The sequence below is a fragment of the Lepidochelys kempii genome, chromosome 5, assembly GCF_965140265.1.
Source record: "Lepidochelys kempii isolate rLepKem1 chromosome 5, rLepKem1.hap2, whole genome shotgun sequence".
In the NCBI taxonomy this organism is placed as follows: Eukaryota; Metazoa; Chordata; order Testudines; family Cheloniidae; genus Lepidochelys; species Lepidochelys kempii.
Window position 1 is genome coordinate 136,035,305 of NC_133260.1, and position 18,017 is coordinate 136,053,321.

At 47.1% G+C, this 18,017-nt stretch overlaps 1 protein-coding gene across 3 annotated transcripts in view; it reads right to left on the reverse strand.

Moving 5' to 3' along the window:
- Positions 1–1,304: 1,304 nt before the first annotated feature.
- TMOD1 (tropomodulin 1) overlaps positions 1,305–18,017 on the reverse strand; it is a 73,835-nt gene continuing 57,122 nt past the window's right edge. The window contains exons 6-11 of one of the 3 annotated variants that reach the window (XM_073346054.1): positions 11,138–11,268; positions 8,632–8,739; positions 8,155–8,298; positions 7,166–7,310; positions 4,051–4,115; positions 2,792–2,871 (exon numbers count right to left, since the gene is read on the reverse strand). In XM_073346054.1, the coding sequence (XP_073202155.1) occupies positions 4,051–4,115; positions 7,166–7,310; positions 8,155–8,298; positions 8,632–8,739; positions 11,138–11,268 (593 nt within the window). In that variant the 3' untranslated portion in view covers positions 2,792–2,871. Of the gene's footprint in view, positions 2,872–4,050; positions 4,116–7,165; positions 7,311–8,154; positions 8,299–8,631; positions 8,740–11,137; positions 11,269–18,017 lie in introns of all 3 variants that reach the window. The other 2 variants (XM_073346056.1, XM_073346053.1) reach the window with 2 other exon arrangements.

An 18,017-nucleotide genomic window follows, 5' to 3' on the forward strand; every position in this document is an offset into this window, starting at 1 on the left:
CTAGCAAGGTGCTGGTCTACGGAGAGTTTCTGGCCCCTAGGAGGGGCTTTACCCCCAAACCCCACTGGGTCCTGCTCCCCTAGTGTTGAGAAAGTCTCCCCATTACCCATGCCGGGGGTGGGATGGCCAGGTGGGCAGGCAGTGGCTAAGGAGGCTGGACCAGTGCCGAGTAGGACGTAGGCTCAGACCTGCTACAAGGCAGGAGAAGCAATAGGCTCCTTTATGCCAGGGGTGAGGTGGTTCCAGTGCTTTGTGGAGGAGGAGCAGGAGACTGGGGTGGTTTGCTGTTCTGGAAGGGGAGGGAGCAGGAGGTAAGAGGGGGCAGCTGCCCCCATGACTATTTCACTCATTTCCAGCATAGAAGGCAAGTACACTCCATGTCCTCCATATTCTAAGGGTTAGTGAGTAGGCAACCCCTGGGGTCTGGCCATGTGCTGGTCTTTGTTAGCTACGCCCCAAGAACCACTCTGACACAACTTGAAAGGCCGACTCGACGTTCAGCTGACTCAGCACAACTGCTGTGACTTCTCTGAGGCGGTACATTAGTTCCATGTCTCAGCAGTTCCACGCAGGAGAGTCTGCGCACTAGCAGGCATGGTGCTCACTGTCGGGAGGGAATCCCCTTTTCCTCAAGAGCTCGTGACCCTTCATCGTTATCACAGCTCGACAGGACAGCTGGTACAGAGCCTGATGCTTCTCCCCAGGCAACTGTGCCAGTCCTTGCTCTACTTGGTAAGTGCTTGCTCACTTACCCATGTAATCCCAGCACAGTCACCACGCAGCAAGTGAGGGCTCACCAGCATGAGTGTGACTTTCAAAAAAGTCATCCCACAATATGTTTCAACTGCCAGGGGAGTTTAGATGCTACTACAGCATGAAAAAGGGAAAGGTTATTGCTTTTTTTAAGGACTATTTTATTTTCACGTAGGGTAAAATCCTCTCAGGTCTTCACATCAGGGTCCCCTTCAGAGCATTCTGCATTGTCCCCACAGACCCAGGTTCCCCATGGGCATCAGGGCAAGCAGCATTTAACAGGGGGAGAACAATTTCCATTCCTCTGAGTCAGTGGAAGAGCAGACACAGATGCCGAGTTAGTTCTGGGCAAATCTGAGCAGAAAACTCTGCCGGTAGCTATCAAGTGGAATCTGGACGGATGTTTCCATTGATTTTTCTAAAGCCTTTGGGAGGTGTCGGGTGGGAATAGCGCTGTCCATCTGGCATTATGCTAATCATGCCCCTTTCTGGTTTTTCAGGATTTTCTAATCTTTTGTATGGGATTTTACAAAAAATTGCACTGACACCTTTTATTTGTCATTTCTGACACATTTATTACAACAATCAAACGTGTTTGTATTTCCCACTCAAGGTTAAAGTGTAATATTCAGAGAGCAAATCAGGGCCAAAGCCTGAATCCTGGATTCATGCAAAAATTCTGTTGAAATTAGTGGCAGTTTTGCTGTATTACACAATGCACAGACTGCAGAACTCCACTGGGAACAGCAGCAGGCAGAAGGTTGTTTATTACGTGAAAAAGATTGCTAGGATGGATTCTTTAGGGGTATAAACAAAGGCCCCCCTCTGGCAATGGCTCTGCATGGGCAGACTTCACGCTGTGCAGACCAGGCTCCCACTGGAGTCAATGGGAGTTGGTGTGGGTATAAATGGCCTGCAGGTGAGGAACCCACTGCATGATCAAAGGCTGCATGTGGCTGCTGGAAATTCCTCCCTAGAAAGGCAGTGGGTTTTTATCACCACACAAACCCAATTGCCTGGTGTGTTTATGCAACTCTACTCAAATGGCATCCTGGACTACATGGATTCCCAGGCAGGGTATTTTCAAGTAATTTCTTTATTAGGGTGCCCTACTCAGAAATTTAGGTTGTTGGTAAAATAAAATTTCTAGCAGAACAAGAAGTTTTGCAGATAAATAAAATGGTCATCCAGCCAGAAAACCAGAATTACAAGTGAGGGCTCCAGCACGCTCATTACCAGACTGAGTAAAAGCACATGGGGCACATTTCCAAGAGAAAATTCAGGGGGAAATCGATGAGAGTTTGCTCCTGACTTCAGTGAAGTCAGGATTTCGTTCCTAATCTCTTAAAGCAATGGTTTTACATATCCATGGGAAAGGAGAGAAGAAGATTTTAACGTCCCATCTAATACCTACTACTCTGTTTTTATGGAGCCATTACTTTATAATCAGTGGCCTTACGTTCTTTTCATTTGGGCGCGGGGGGAGTAAAAAAGACATGAATTCTTTTTGGGAAAAAATATGGGTGGTTTTGACATCCTGTCTGCAAATAAAGTCAGCAAATGTTGGTAATTAATTGTAATTTACAAGTCCTTAAAAGGGATAGTAGCAATGTGGTGGGAGAGTAGAAATGCTTGTCAAACAGGAAAGCAAGTTGAAAAAATATTTTTTTAAATACCTATGCAACTTGTGTAGAGCAGTAATTTTTCCAATCATGCATAACACATCCTAAATATATCTGAAACACCACACAGGAAATCCTAAGAGAAATTAAGTCATAGGTGAATTAACAGTCACATTTGTGCTGTGATGTATTCTAAACCGAGACTGCTTAAAATTGGCAACTCGTAACTGGATTGACTCAGCTTGACTAAAGAAAACATCATTAGTCATATTTGATCAAATCGTCACCTACAATCACTAGTTAATTTAAACCTTTAGTGCATAATTATGCAACACAGAACTGAGGCACCACAGACGTTTTGTGCAGGCACTTTGCCTTCGGATTTCCAGGGTATAGCACAAACCACCAGGCGCAAGCCTCACAGCCGGGAACTACACCCCAGTTCGGCACTTGGGATAGAAAGGCCCATTCAAGTCTGCAAGTCTCCTCTTCCTCACTGAAAAAGAACAGGAACAAGGGTCAGTCAAGGCAGACGCTGCACACGCGGATAGTGGGTATATCCACAGATGAGTTTTGTTCTGGTTTTAAACTATGTGAGGGGAAAAGTTTGGGGGGGTTTTCCATAGATTTTAAGGCCAGAAGGGATAACTAGATAAGCTAGCCTGACCTCCTGTATAGCACAAGCAAGAGAATTTCACCCAGTTACGCCCGCATTGAGCCCAACAATGTGTGTTTGGCTAAAGCATCTCTTCCAGAAAGGCATCCAGTCTTGATCAGAAGACATCAAGAGATGGAAAATCCACCACTTCCCGTGGGTGTTTGTTCCAGTAGTTAATCACCCTCGTTAAAAATTTGTGCCTAATTTTTAATTTGAATGCATTTGGCTTCAGCTGCCATCCATTGAGTCAGGGTTGAGATTTTCAAAGCAGTCCAGGGGATTTAGCCTCATCTCTTCTATTAAAGTTGATGTGTGACCTTGAGAACACAGACCAGGGTCTTTAACATCAATTTAAAAATCTACATCATTTAAAAAAGAGCTCAAAAATTGAAGTAACTGTCATCAGCTTCAAATGGGGACAGAGCTCACAGGGTTCTGTTAAACAAGAGTTTGGTAGCTCAATTACATCTCTCCCTGATTGCTTCTCATCAGGTAATGATCAGCATATAAGAGGCAGGTAGAGAATAGCTGGTGAACACCTGCAGCTGCGCAAGGAGAGTATGGCTTCTTATCCAGTTCTTATCTTTTACTGCTTCTGTATAGCTTAATAAAGGCCTTCCTACCTCAGAAAAAGTGCCCTTGCCAAAACAGGTTTTCCCTCATTAATCTCTGAGCTGTGTTTTTCTGCTCCTCCACACTTTAGTGAGCATTTTCAGAGAAGGTGTTTAAACTGGATACATACACAGTTTATATATTTGAAGTAAATACAGAGGGAAAGAAAAAGCAGCCAGAAAAGGGAGAATGCAGAAATTAGCTCATAGGATGAATGTAAAAAGCCTTCCATCTAACGTGCTAGATCATACAACGTATCACCTGCAGCTGAGCCAAGAGCAGTAAAACAGAAGCTAGAGAGAGTAAAACCAAGTCTGAGTTGAGTCAGGTGGTGGCAGCTGAGAGCACAAGTCGTGGAGCACAGATAGAGAGCTATTGCCAGTAGGGAAAAAATTCTGTCTGTACTTATACATCGTCCAGTTGCAGAGCTGAGAAGTTATGCCAGGGGCCATCAGAGCGACGTATACGAGCTGCAAACAAGATCCAAATCAGATATCTTCTGTACAGTTCTCATGATCAAGGAGGCAAAGTATACAACAGCTGCATGACAGGTAAAGTCACCAACTTCTCAACCAAAAAGAAGCAGGAGTGACAAATTAAATGTAATGCCTTTTTTATGAGTAACGTGGTGACGCGCATACATTCCAAGTTCATGAAAACCAACTCTGATCCGAGAGTCAGTGAGCAGTGACTTTCTAGTTGAAATTGTGGCTTTTATCCATTTTCTAGTTCCAGAGAAAATCCTCCTTGCACTGTGCCATGCCAAGAAACTCTTAATTTGAGGTGAAATGCACATGCACAAAGGGGGAAATTAGTTGTGTTGGGGAATTGTGTGTGCATTTATGCATGCAAGTAGTCCCACAGGACACCTCATGTGTATAAAGGTATGCACACGCTTAAGTGTCTGCAGAATCAGAGCCACAATTTGGAAGCACTCCGAGGTGTAAGGTTCTGTTGCTCCTGAGGAAATTCTGCACCACTGCACACATACATAATTCATGTGCCATGCGGAGCTCTCTTTCTGCAGAAAATCCATTCTGCTGGACAGGTGCTGCCGTTATGCCTTTTGCCCACCATGGGCCGCTGTGGTGCCAGAACAGAGAGCAGCCACTCCCGGGCCAGCCCCAGCTGCGGATAGGGAAGAGAAGAGGCTGCCTTCCTCACAGCGCTCTGCCCGTGGGGCCAGGTCAGAAGGCATGGCATTTGGGGGGGACAGACAGTGTGGAGCTGTTTGGAGAGGTCACAGACTGGGATTCAGAAGGGCTAGTGGTGGGGACAGACTGGGGCGGGAGCTGAATGGGAGTGGGGGTGCAGGAACACATGGGGATGGGGCGAAGGGGTGCAGGGACAGATGGGGATAGGGTAGGAGGGTGCAAGGACACATGGGGTTGGGGGGAGGAGGGGTGCCTGAGTGGGTGTGCAAGGATACGTAGGGATGGGAGGGTTCAGGGACACATGGGGACAGGGGCAGATGAACCTGACTGAATGGGAGAAGCTAGGGGTCAGCCAGGGTCTGCATGGGGGAGGGCTCCCTAACAATCCCTCCCTGCCCCGCAAAATAACCTGTTCCATACTTCTCCCACCCACACCCAAGAACCCTCCAGGCTCACTCCCAGGCTCCTTCCTCGCAATTACTTCCCTGTCCCTCAGCTCCTCCATTACCCCTGACTCCCACAAACCTTTACATTGCTTCTAAGGGCTGCAGGAAATGCATTTAGATTAATCCAGGCCTGAGGAGGGCATTTATTTCCTAGCCATGACTTGGCTGTGGCTGGTGCAGTGATATATTAGATATATATAGATACATTAGAACTCGTATACACCCAGTGCTTTACCTACTCAGAGCACTCTGTAAACCTCAGCTACATAAAGCCCCACACTGCCCAGGGAGGTGAGCAGGTGAGTATTGGCCCCATCTGACGAGTGGGAAACCCAAAGTTTAAATGAATTATTACTCAGAGTTCTGTATTAATATGCCTCGTAAGGAATCTATTTGTCAAAAAAACATTTCCTCAATCTTTTTTGTTGTCTGTATTGTCACAGACATAATTGCTGACGTATTTTGAAATAAATTACCAAAATAATTGAAACTGGTGTGATTATACTGGGTTATTTTGACAAATAAAATATGCAAAATTTTTACAGAATTTTAAAATATTGTGCGCTGAATTTTCATTTCTTTGGTGCAGAATCCCCCCCAGGAGTATTCTGTGTAAATGCAATGTATTATTACACTGCCATGAGAACAGCAGACTAGCTGGAGACAAAATCCAGTCCATTGGTTTAAAAACCTCAACAGGTTGAACACGCACGCACGCACGCGCAGTAATACACAGACATCTGCATGGAACAGAGAGCACCAAGTCATAAGTCAGTGCTTTTCAGCACAGCAGTTCCTTAGTCTCATTTAGAGGTACGCTAATTCAATAGCTTTTTAAATTGAAGTAGACTCATGTCATAAAGGACACAAAATGGTTAGACTGTGCTGGAAAACCACGTTAAGAGCAAAATATACGGCTCCAGATTATTGCTGTTTATTCAGGGCAGACACTTATATGGTAAATCTTTCACCAGGCACTTCCTCTTAGCCAGTCTGTCTAGGGAGCTATATGTTAATTTCCTCCACGGGTAAGATCTCTGGAAATTAGGTCTGTTCTCAGGTCCCAACAGGCTCCACTGGGTAGTCTTCCAGTGCAGCATGTGAGGCTGTCACCAAGCAACCGTCCATCAGCGAATGCTTACAGCACCGCACCCATCAGTGAGAAGTACTGTCATCGCACGCAGCTCTGTTAACTTCAGTTGGGGCGCCCAGATAGAACTGGGAACAGAATTTGGCCTTGTACCCCTGAACACAACTAACAACAGACCTGATTTGTTCAAAGGCAGGGGCCAAACTTGTCAGTCTTCAGAGCTTGACTCTTCTGCTTGTCTTTTCCCCATTAAAGCGGGGATGGAAGCAGTGTCTGTGAAAGGGCGGCAGCCCAGGAAAGCGAAGGGCTCTGCTGATCCAGTTCATGCCAGCAGCAGCCCGGGCTTCCCAGCACTAACTCTGCCAACTACGGCTTAACAAAGGACATGGAAATGCCAAACTCCCCAGCACTAGAGCTCACTGCCTCTGAGTATCACGGGAGACCCTGTTTGGTTAAGGCCAGATTCTGCCACCCTTGCCCTACACAGCATCTTACTCTGGGCCAGAAGCCGATTGTCTTACTCACACTGAGTAGCGCTTTACTCCACCGCCAGCCCCAATGGCTGAATGGAACTGGCACCAGCCCCTTCCGATTCAAACGGGTGCTTTCCTAATTCAAGTGAAATTTCTCCTGACTTGTTTATTTCCTTGAGATGTATTTACATAGAGTCTCGGTCAATGTGCCCACCAGAGAGCAGGAGGGGAAATACGCACCCGCTACATTCACAGCTGATGGGAATTCCTGACAAGCACACCGCAGGGGAGCGCCAGCACCATGGACTATGGGGAGCATGGAAGAATGCATGCAAGCAGGCGTGTAGGCAGACTCACCCAGGTCGTTGTTGTTCATCATGGCGTTAGATGCACGAAGCCGGGGACCTTGCTGTGTAAAGTGATACCCGAACTTCAAAAGGGAGCTATTTTTTTCTAACATGTTTGCAATCTCCATTTCCACCTTGTTGCCCAGCGGCTGGCTCTTTATTAAAAGATAATGGAAAAGCAGGTTACAACTGAGGGCTGCCCTGTTATTTTGGTCTTTGATCCCTGGACTGCCTCCTGCTGACTCCACAGTACATCTCATCAGTACCAGCAAACATTGCACAGGCCTTCCCCCACCACTGCCCAGCCTTCTGGAGACAGCAAACTCAGCGGAGATCGGGGCGAGCTACCGAATCTGGGTCCATCGCTCACCTTGGCATGCCCACGGATCTCCAGTGTTTGGATCCTGGGCTTTCCAGCTTTTCAGACATCTGTTTTATTGCTGTAAAAAAGTCCCAACCTGCTTTCTTCAGAAAAAAGCTAGGAGCCTAGTTCTCCAAAAGGCTCTCCGCAGAGGATTACAAATGATGGCACAAGGGCACTGGATGAAGCCTGCAGGATTTTGTTTCCATTTATGGAGGGTCCAGTCCATCAAGTGCTCCATGCAAATGGGCAGCTTGAAAGATCAGGCCCTAAATTATCTTGTCATTTGTTGGCTGACTAATACTGAATCATCAGAGAAACCTTGTGTAGTTTTGACTATGTACACAAGGCCCAAAACCACAGGCAATCAGCAGGGTATGGACCCAGAACCTTCAGCACAGTGCTCTACCGCTCGGCCTAAGGGAGTTACTCCATTAGCTGGCAGTAATCCTCTATGTGGGCTAGCCACTTGTGAAGCCCACTACACAGACTTCTCCCTATCCCCCCCACCAGTTGGTTTTTTTAGAGTGATTGTCCAGAAAATATCAGGTGAGCCAAACCCCACGTTTTCTGATACAAGGCCTCCCAACAAAACCATTTTTATTCAATTTAAGAGGTCAAGTTGGGATTTGTTTTACCTGGTTGTCAATTTTGAGCTCGATCAGTGAAGTATTGTGCTGGAGTGCTTCGATCAGAGCCAGGATCCCGGACCCAGAAATGAAGTTGGATTCCACATTCAAGCTCTTCAATACACCATTGGCTTTTAACATTTCTGCCAGTGCCTGCAGTCACGAAGGGGAGAGTGTTAGTATTGAATAATAAAGAATAGGAAGAGTGGCCCAGTGCACTCGCCTGGGATGCTGGAGACCTGAGTTCAAGCCCCTGCTTCTCCACAGACTGCCTGTGACACCTTGGTCAAGTCACTTAGTCTCTCCATGCCTCAGTTTCCCATCTCTGGCATTTTTCATACAATATAAAAGTACAAAAAAGGGCACCACAATTTTTTCCCCTTTTCAGGTTGCTTTAAACAATCACTCTCGCAAGAAAACAATTCCACTAACCACCGTCCCCCAGCCATTAGCCTGTCATCACACACAGCATGGTATGGTACTTACATAGGCTACCGGGTCATTGCTTCTTGTTCCTACTATGCTTAACTTCTTTACATAGGAATTATTCTTCAGTGCTTCAGCGTATGCTTTTAAAGTTGGTATGGGAATATTCTGCAAAAAGAAGGCCCGGAAAGGTGCATTAGTCAGTCATCCTTATCCAGATTCCTGGTACACTCCTTAAAAAAATATTGTATAAAGGAGCATGCAGTGTGTGTACGAAATACAAGCAGCTTTCTGTACAGTGGAAATGGCACAACTGGATATTCAGGAGGGGACAGAAAGCTGAACCTAGATTGTACAGTAGTGCTTGAAATGGTCAGCATGGCCCAAGCAGCACGGGAATGCCTCCACTCTGATCCCAGCGCTGCCCCTCACTCGCTGCCTGGATTTGGGCAAGTCACCTCAGCGCATTTTGGGCTCCCCACTTGGCAGATGGGGCCAGTACTCACCTGCTCACCTCCCTGGGCAGTGTGGGGCTTTACGTAGCTGAGGTTTACAGAGTGCTTTGAGTAGGTAAAGCCCTGGGTGTACACAAGTTCTAACAGTGCTATATCACTGCACCAGCCACAGCCAAGTCATGGCTGGGAAATAATTGCCCTCCTCAGGCCTCGATCTAGCGTGCAGGCCTGCATGGCGCTTATGCCTGCAAGGATCCACTTGCAGGATCACAGCCTGACCCTGACAGCTAAGCAGCTCATCCTCAACTCTCAGAATCAGGCCCACTCTTCTCTCTCCCTCCGTCACTGGTAACTTTTGGGGGAGAACTAGGAGAGTTTGACAAACATCTGTGTGCCTGTTCTGAGCTCTCACCAGCCAAGAGTATTTCTTTCCTGTTCAATACTTGACAAACTCTTTTCAGACTCTGATAACTTCCAAGGGACTCTTTAAAATTTCAAACTGACTATTTCCATAGTCCTCAACGAGGAGTGCTTCCCTGGGATCAGCTGGCATGATATGGCCTTACCACCACTACCCGTAAGCCCATCTGTGAATAATGCAGTCATGTATCTTTGGCCCAGGTTTTCAAAAGTGGCACGCCAAATCTTTAGTCCAACTAGAGACACCTCGAGGTTTTCACAGGTGCTGAGCCCCTGCCACCTGTGAGTCAGGCTCCTCTCCAGGGGTCTCAAGTTGCACCCCACGTCACAAGTCACTTCTGAAAATGCAGTACCTTATCTATGGACAGTTGCAGCTGGCTGGCTGTGCACAGGTGCCAGGGTTTAAGGACTGTGCACATGGCGTTAACGGCACCAGCACTAACTGCACACACAGGAACCTCATCTGCATGTATCTGAACACAACACCCTCCAACGCACATAGAGGGTGCAGGCAGGCGTGGGAGCCATCATCAAGCAGCTGGCGTGTGTGCATTCGGTACCGTGTGCGCATTTAAAAGGTGACCTGCCGAGCTGTGCATGTGCCCTGAGTTGCTTCTTTATGGGAGGTCTGTGGGGAAAAGAAACAGCTGGGAGGGAAGAGGGAAGTTCTGCCTGTTTTAACTTGAGTATTTGGTTTTACCCTCCACAGTTGGACTGGACTAGAAAACAGTCACGGGCGCTTTCCCAGCCCCAAAAAGAAAACAGCAATGAAGGCATGTTGCCCACAACAGGAGTTAAAGAGAAGTTAACAGAAACCAAGTTTTTAACAGCCTGACTAGAACGCCTTACCCTCTCCTTTAGCAGGTTTAAGGGAAACAGAAGAGTGTACAAGCACATTTGCTTGTCCTTTGCATGTCAGCTTTAGCTAGAAAAGCCCAGAGAAAAGCCTAGATTTTAATCAGCCAGGTCAGGGAATGCGGAATGGTGGTTTCTCACAGCAGCTTGAGCGTCACGGCCATGCACAGATACCTATACGAGCCCGTTCATTGCAAGCCATGCCACGCTGTTCAGTGCCACACAGCCTTTGGCAGATAATACAGTATCATGAGCACAAGAGGGCAATGCGAAACACTGTCTTTTGTGTAATTAAATTACCAGCCTTAGTGTTACATCTGTGTAATTTTTCTGCAAGGGTTTCACTAAGAAATTCTTGCAGTGAAGCAGCTAACATTGACCTAGGGACTCAGTGTGTATTATTTTGAAAGATCCTTGCTCTGCCAGTCTTGCAGTGTGTTTGTACATGACATCTAGCCACATGCACAATTAGGATTCCCTGTAAATACAATGCAAACCCAAAGCACTTTTTTCTGACTGTAGGTAGGCTCTAATGACATACTGTGAAATCCCCTCAAAAACATCCTAAAACTAGTCAAGGCCAGATTCCGATGCCTAACTTCTGTTGAGCGGTGCCTTATTCTGCAAGCAGCCCTGTTGATTTCTACATAAGAAAGGAATTCAGAATCTAGCCCTAACCATAACTTGTCCTTTTGCCAATAATGGCCAACACAGCCTGCTGTGACAATAACCTATTCTCCTGCACAGCACGGTGTGCTTGGCCTTTGTCCTCTAGATAGCACACATCCTGTCTCACTGTGAAGTGTTAATTGTCGTAGGAAGGGGAGGCTGAATACCCTAATATTATTAAGGTTGACTTCCTCGAGTTTAGGGTCATTGTTCTTTACTCGTTCCAAAGTTTCTTCTACATCTGTTGAATTGGGTTCTTCATCGGGAACTGGTTTATACTGCGTGGGCTTAATCACACCTGCAATTAAAAAGCAACATGAAAAAATCAGATGGGGTGGAAAGACACTTTCTTTAGGCCACTCTCAGGTTTGGGCTATTTTTTCCCTGTCATAAAAAGGACATGAGGAAAGGAGGAATCAACTGGTTGATGAAGGTTCTAACTGAAGACAGAAGGTCACTTAAGTAAACTTCGTCTGTCTTGTCTATTTAGACTGTACATTTGTCAAGGCAGGGACTATCCCTTACAACGTATGTACTAGCAAAAACAATGGAGGAGTCCTTGTGGCACCTTAGAGATTAACAAATTTATTTGGGCATAAGCTTTTGTGGGTTAAAACCCACTTCATCAGATGCATGGAGTGGAAAATGCAGAGGCAGGTATAAATACACAGCACATGAAAAGATGGGAGTTGCCTTACCACGTGGGGGGAGGGGTCAGTGCTAACGAGCCAATTCAGTTAAGGTGGAAGTGGGCTTTTTTCAACAGTTGACAAGGAGGGGAAATCATTTTTGTAGTGCTAATAAGGCCAATGTAATCAAGGTGGCCCATTTCAAACAGTTGACAAGAAGGTGAGAGAATCAGCAGGCAGAAATTAGTTTTTGTAGTGACCCAGCTACTCCCAGTCTTTATTTAGGCCTAATTTAATGGTGTCCAGTTTGAACATTAATTCCAGTTCTGCAGTTTCTTGTTGGATTCTGTTTTTGAAGTTTCTTTGTTGAAGAATTGCGACTTTTAAGTCTGTTATTGAGTGTCCAGGGAGACTGAAGTGTTCTCCTGCTGGTTTTTGAATGTTACCATTCCTGATGTCTGATTTGCGTCCATTTATTCTTTTGCGTAGAGACTGTCCGTTTTGGTCAATGCACATGGCTAAGAGGCATTGCTGGCACATGAGGGCAAGGGACCCCCATCGCTAAAAGCTACTAAAGCCCCTCTGTATCTGGAGGCAGTAACAACTCATATCCTCTGAGAATTGGCACAGACGACATCCTACAACACACACTCACCAGTGGGTTAAATACGTACAGTGCCTAGCACAAAGGGGTCCTGATCTCAGTTGGATCTTGGCTGTAACATAAGGAGAGGTTACTTACGTGTATAGTAACTGGAGTTCTTTGAGAAGTTCCCTCTCTACGGGCGCTTCCCTTTAGGTATGCGTGCACCTCTGCGCTTTCAATAGGAGATTTGTGGTAGCAGTGTGCGGCGTCCGTGCCTACGCTGTATATACCCTAGTGCCCCAATCTGAGGGCGTACGGGAAGGACAGCCCCTCCGCTGCCCCAGTTCCTTCTCACCCACGAAACCTGGCCAGAGGCAAGGACTCCAAAGTAGAGGGGAAGGAGCACTCAGAGAGAGAACATCTCAAAGAACTCCAGTAACTGCATGTGACAATCAGGGTCCTGACACCCCAAGGGGAGAACAGGGTCTGACCCCCAAAGAATAAGACGTTGAATCTACTGATTTTATGCAACTATAAAAGCGTATCGAGTAAAGTCTTTTATGAAATGGTCTGAACTTGATGATCACTATGAGACTTGTACACAGACTGGGGTTCTATATATAGAATTTACTATTCTATATACATATAATTTATGTATATAGAATAGTATGCTCATGGCCGGCACTGCGACGCCAAGTATGCTTCCCAGCAGGGAGTGGATCCTCCCTAGCTAGCTGTTCACATGAAACTGAGGCCTTCTCTACACTACAGAGTTTTGTCGATAAAAGTTATACCGCTTTAATTAAACCGCTGCTGCATGTCCACACTGTGCTCCTTTTGTCGGCAGAGCACGTCCACACTCGCACCTCTTGCATTGCCACAGAGAGCAGTGCACTGTGGGTAGCTATCCCATTGTGCAACTGGCTGCAGGGTACTTTGGGAGAGGTTTGCAATGCCTCATGGGGCAGGTACAGTGTCACATGATGCAGATTTCTCAATCCCATCCTTCCAGGGGCATCCAACTAGATTGCCAGCTGCTTTTCAACTGAAGTGTGTGGTGGAGAGAGGAGGGGGTGAGTCTGTGACAGGGAGTGTGTGTGTGTGAGAGAGAGAGAGAGAGAGAGGAGTGACAGAAACAATGTGTGTGTGTGTGGTGTGTGTGTTGTGTGTGTGAGGGGGGAAGAAATATGTGAGAGAGAGAGAGACAGTGTATGTTGGGGAAGTGTGTGTGTTGAAGGACAGTGTGTCGGAAGGCTTTCTCTAAGTTCAGACAGCAGCCTGAGCAACCAGTCCTGGGGGAAGAGGGACACCAGCCCCTGGCTCTGCACAGCACAGCAGTCTCTTCCCCCCACGGCAGCAGCCCACTCTGCCTGCCTGCCGATTCCACATTAATGGCTCTGTGATTCCCTCCAGGTTCTCCCACAGCCTCCACTCTCACCGCTGAGGAATGTCAGAGCTTCCCGGAGCTTTGCAAGGGGAGGGACGCTTGCAGGCATAGCTAGATACAGGGCAGCCAAGTTCAAAACAGTGAGCAGAGCGGTCACAGTGGGCACTGTGGGATACTGGGGGAGGCCAGTTATGTCAACATAACGAATGGCAGCGTCTACACTGATGCTTTATCACTTTACTTTTGCTGCAAAAAGCTCTATGCCTCTCGTCGAGGTGGTTTTAGTTTGTCGGCAAAACGGCAGAGTTTTGCCACCAAAAGCAGTGTGTACACCACACCTCCACAGTTTTGTCAACAAAATTGTGTAGTGTAGGCAAGGCCTCACTTCAGGTACCCCCCGTTGTCCAGCCAAGAAAAGACAACGGTGGACCATTAGACTTCAGTTAACTTGAAACTAAAAAGAAAACCCTAGTCTTGGAAAACTAAGGCCTTGTCTACACTACAGTTTTGTCGGCAAAAGGCAGCTTTTGGCAGCAAAACAGTGGAGGTGTGCACACTGCAATGCCACTTTCGGTGACAAAACTCTTCAGTTTTGGCGACAAAATAAAGCCATCTCGACGAGAGACACAGGGTTTTTAGCAGCAAAGTGCCAGTGTAGATACCGCACTTGATTTGATTGCTTTAATTGGCCTCCAGGAGGTGTCCCACAATGCCCATCCTGACCACTCTGATCAGCAGTTCAAACTCTGCTGCCCTGCAGCCATATAAACAACCATCCACCCCTCCCCATTTAAAGCCACACAAATTTTTAAAATTCCACTTCTTGTTTGGTCAGCGTGGAGAGCTCACATCGCCTCTTCCCAGCTGACCATGGTGGCTCCATGCTGCAAACCAGGTCTGTCTCCCACTTGGACCAGTGCAGAGCTCTTGGATCTGCTCAGTATTTGGGGAGAGGAGGCTATGCAGTTGCAGCTGCGCTCCATAGGAAGTTTGATACCTATGGGTAGATTTCTCAGGGCTTGTGTGAAAAGGGACACAGTCAGGACACAGAGCAATGCAGAACAAAGATAAAGGAGCTGAGGCCGGCATACCAGAAAGCAAGGAAGGCAAACTGATGCTCTGGTGCTGTCCTGAAGGCCTTCTGCCTATTCTGTAAGGAGTTGGACGCTATCCTTGGTGATGACCCCACCTCCACTGCCAAGAGCCCCATGGATGCTTTGGCGGGGCTGGAGGTGGCAGAAAGTGGACCTAACTCAGAGGATGAAGTCATGGACGAGGAGGTGGAGTTAGGGAATTATGTGGCTCCCACGGCGGGTTCACTAGGTGGGCTGGCCAGTCAAGAACTGTTCTCCACTCCGGAAAGGTTTAACCAGTCCTGGCACTCCCACTCTGGTGAGCAAGAAGCAGGAGAGGAGACCCTTGGTAAGTGGTTTTTTTGAGTTGATGGTGCTCATGATGTTCAGCTTTCATTTGCTTTGTGTACTGCAGAAGTAGGTGAAAGGATAGAAATGTACAAGGCTGGCTGTGTTTCTGTGTGCTGGACATTTTCCTGTGCATCTAAGCAGTGCAGTGGAACAGTGTGTTGATGCACACTGAGATTTCACAGGAATCCTCCAGAGAGATCTCTAGGAAACTTTCCTGGAGGTACTTGGTAGTCCTCTGCTGGAGGTTCCTTGGCAGAGCTGCTTTGTTCCTTCCTCCATTGCATGAAACTTTCCCGCGCAACTTGGCAATTACTTGTGCAAACCAAAGCTGCACACAGGCGAGCAGCATAGGGACCAGTCGGAAGCTGCAAGCATGCAGCAGTTGCAGCCTTGCTTCCTTGGTTACCCTCAGGAGTGAGATATCTGCTTCAATGACCCCTGCCCGGGTAAAAGTGTTGGAGCATTTACAATATTGTCCCTAGTCACTGCACCACGACCCTTTCATAAGCACCATTGCTGTTTACCCCAGGTAGAATGCCCCTCCCCCGTTGGGCTAATCTCACCATGCCTGGCGTGTTCGCCGAGATATGTGCTTGCCAAGTGCAGTGAGAAAGTGCTTGGTATGTTACAAGGGGTGTGCTAAACTGCAATGATTCAATGTTGTGCATGAACTAACAATCATGCTTCTGTGTATTGTTTCTTGTGCTTCTGCAGATATGGCCTTCAGGGGAGCCCCCTACACACCAGTGGAGCGCTTCTGCCAGATAAGAAAGTGGCTAAGATGGAGCAAGGAGGACATGTTCCAGGACGTCCTGCAATACTCCGATGCAGTAAAAAGGGAACGCAGAGAGTGGAGAGAAATTGAACGGCAGGACAGAAAAGAAAATCAGGACTTTTTCTTGGATGCTACTAAGCAGATGATAAAAGTAATGGAGGAGCAAATAGAGATGCTTAAGTTTCTCATAACACTGCAGTCACAACAGATGCGTGCCTCCCCTCCCCTGCAGCACATTCAGAACGGTTTTCCATGCCTCCCTCAACTCCACCCATGCATTCCCTTATGCTTTCTGGAATTTCTCCATTTTCCATTCATTCCACCCCCTCAGACAGTTTTCAAAATGATAGCTGGACCTATGCACAGCTCTGACGGTCTGCCCTTCCATGGTCCCTTCTTTTCCCACTGAGCGTTTGTGTGTGGGTGGATCGTTTGTTTAGTAAAAACAAAGAATCTGAAAGATAACTGCTCTTTATTTGTGTCCTACAAACGGAGGTAGCAGGCAGCAGCAAGACATACACAAGCAGTTTAATCCTTTGCTTACTGAAATCCTAGATCATGAATCATCACAGGTGCGTCTTAAGAAAACTTGATTTAATGAAGCATTGCAGTTTGCAGCATAGAAATATACATTATTGGTTCTCATTCTCAAAGTGTTGTCTCAAAGCTTCCTTGACTTGAATTGCCCCCCGCTGTGCCCCTTGAATAGCCCTGGTATTAGGCTGCTCAAAATCAGCTGCCAGGCCCAGTGCATCAGCAGTCCACCTCCGAGCAAACCTTTCACCCTTAGCCTCACAAATATTATACAGAGTGCAATAGGCGGCAATGACCATGGGAATATTCTCCTCATTCAGATCTAACCTGCCAGAAAGGCATCGCCAACATGCCTTTAATCTGCCAAACACACATTCCACAGCCATCCTGCACCTTTTGTTGAAGTGCTCCCTACTGCTATCCCGGTTTCCCATGTAAGACTTCTTGAGCCAGGGGAGTAAGGGGTATGCTGGTCTCCCAGGACCACTATGGGCATTTCAACATCTCCCACTGGAATCTTCTGGTCTGGAAAGAAAGTCCCCACCTGCAGCTTTCTGTACAGGCTGGTGTTCCTGAAAATATGTGCATCATGCACCTTCCCAGACCATCCAGCGTTTGAACAGCTGCGGTGATCCACAAATGCCTGCAATACCATGGAGAAATACCCCTTTCTATTGCCGGACTCCATTGCAAGGTGGCCTGGTGCCAAAATTGGGGTGTGTGTGCCCTCTATGGCCCCTGTGCATTTAGGGAAATCCATTTTTGAAAAGCCGTCCACTATTTCATGCACGTTGCCAAGAGTCACGGTCCTTTGCAGCAGGATGCGATTAATGGCCCTGCACAGTTGTGTTAATGCAGCCCCAACAGTCAACTTCCCAACTTCAAACTGATTTGTGACTGACCAGTAGCAGTCTGGAGTCACCAACTTCCACACTGCAATTGCCACCCACTTCTTCACCGAGAGGGCAGCTCTCATTCTGGTGTCCTTGTGCCACAGGGCTGGGGTGAGCTCCACACACAGTTCCAGAAAGATGGCTTTCCACATCTGAAAGTTCTGTAGCCACTGCTTGTCATCCCAGACCTGCATGACGATACGATCCCACCACTCAGTGCTAGTTTCACGAGCCCAAAAGTGGTGGTCCACTGTGTGCAGCTGCTCTGTGAATGCCACAAGTCATCGTATGTTGCTCCTATCCACATCACACAGCAGGTCCGGCAAGTCTGAATCCTGTTCAGTTAGGAACTTTATGATTAACTGCATTGCCATCTGTGATGTGTTAATGACATTTAGCAGAGCAGTAGAAAGCAATGCAGGATCCATCCTTTCGCACAGAGATGGCAGGCAGACAGCAAACTAAGGTTGTTGAAATAAGCTGCGAACCAAAGCCGTAAGCCCATAGAATGCTGGGACAGAAAGCAATGCATCATGGGATGTTAAGCCCACACGCATGATGCGCTGTGGTCCATTCCACCAACCCACAAGTCTTAGCAGCATAAGGTGGGGAGTAGCACTGTGGGATAGTTACCCACAGTGCACTGCTCTCACTGTCCATGCGAGAGCACCAAGAACGGACGTGTTCTGCTGATAGAAGAAGCATAGTGTGAACATGCAACAGCAATATTATTATAGTGCTTTTTGGTCATTGACATAACTTTTGTCGAAGAAACTCTGAAAAGGCCTCAGAAAGAGGGCAATTTGAAACAAATTGATA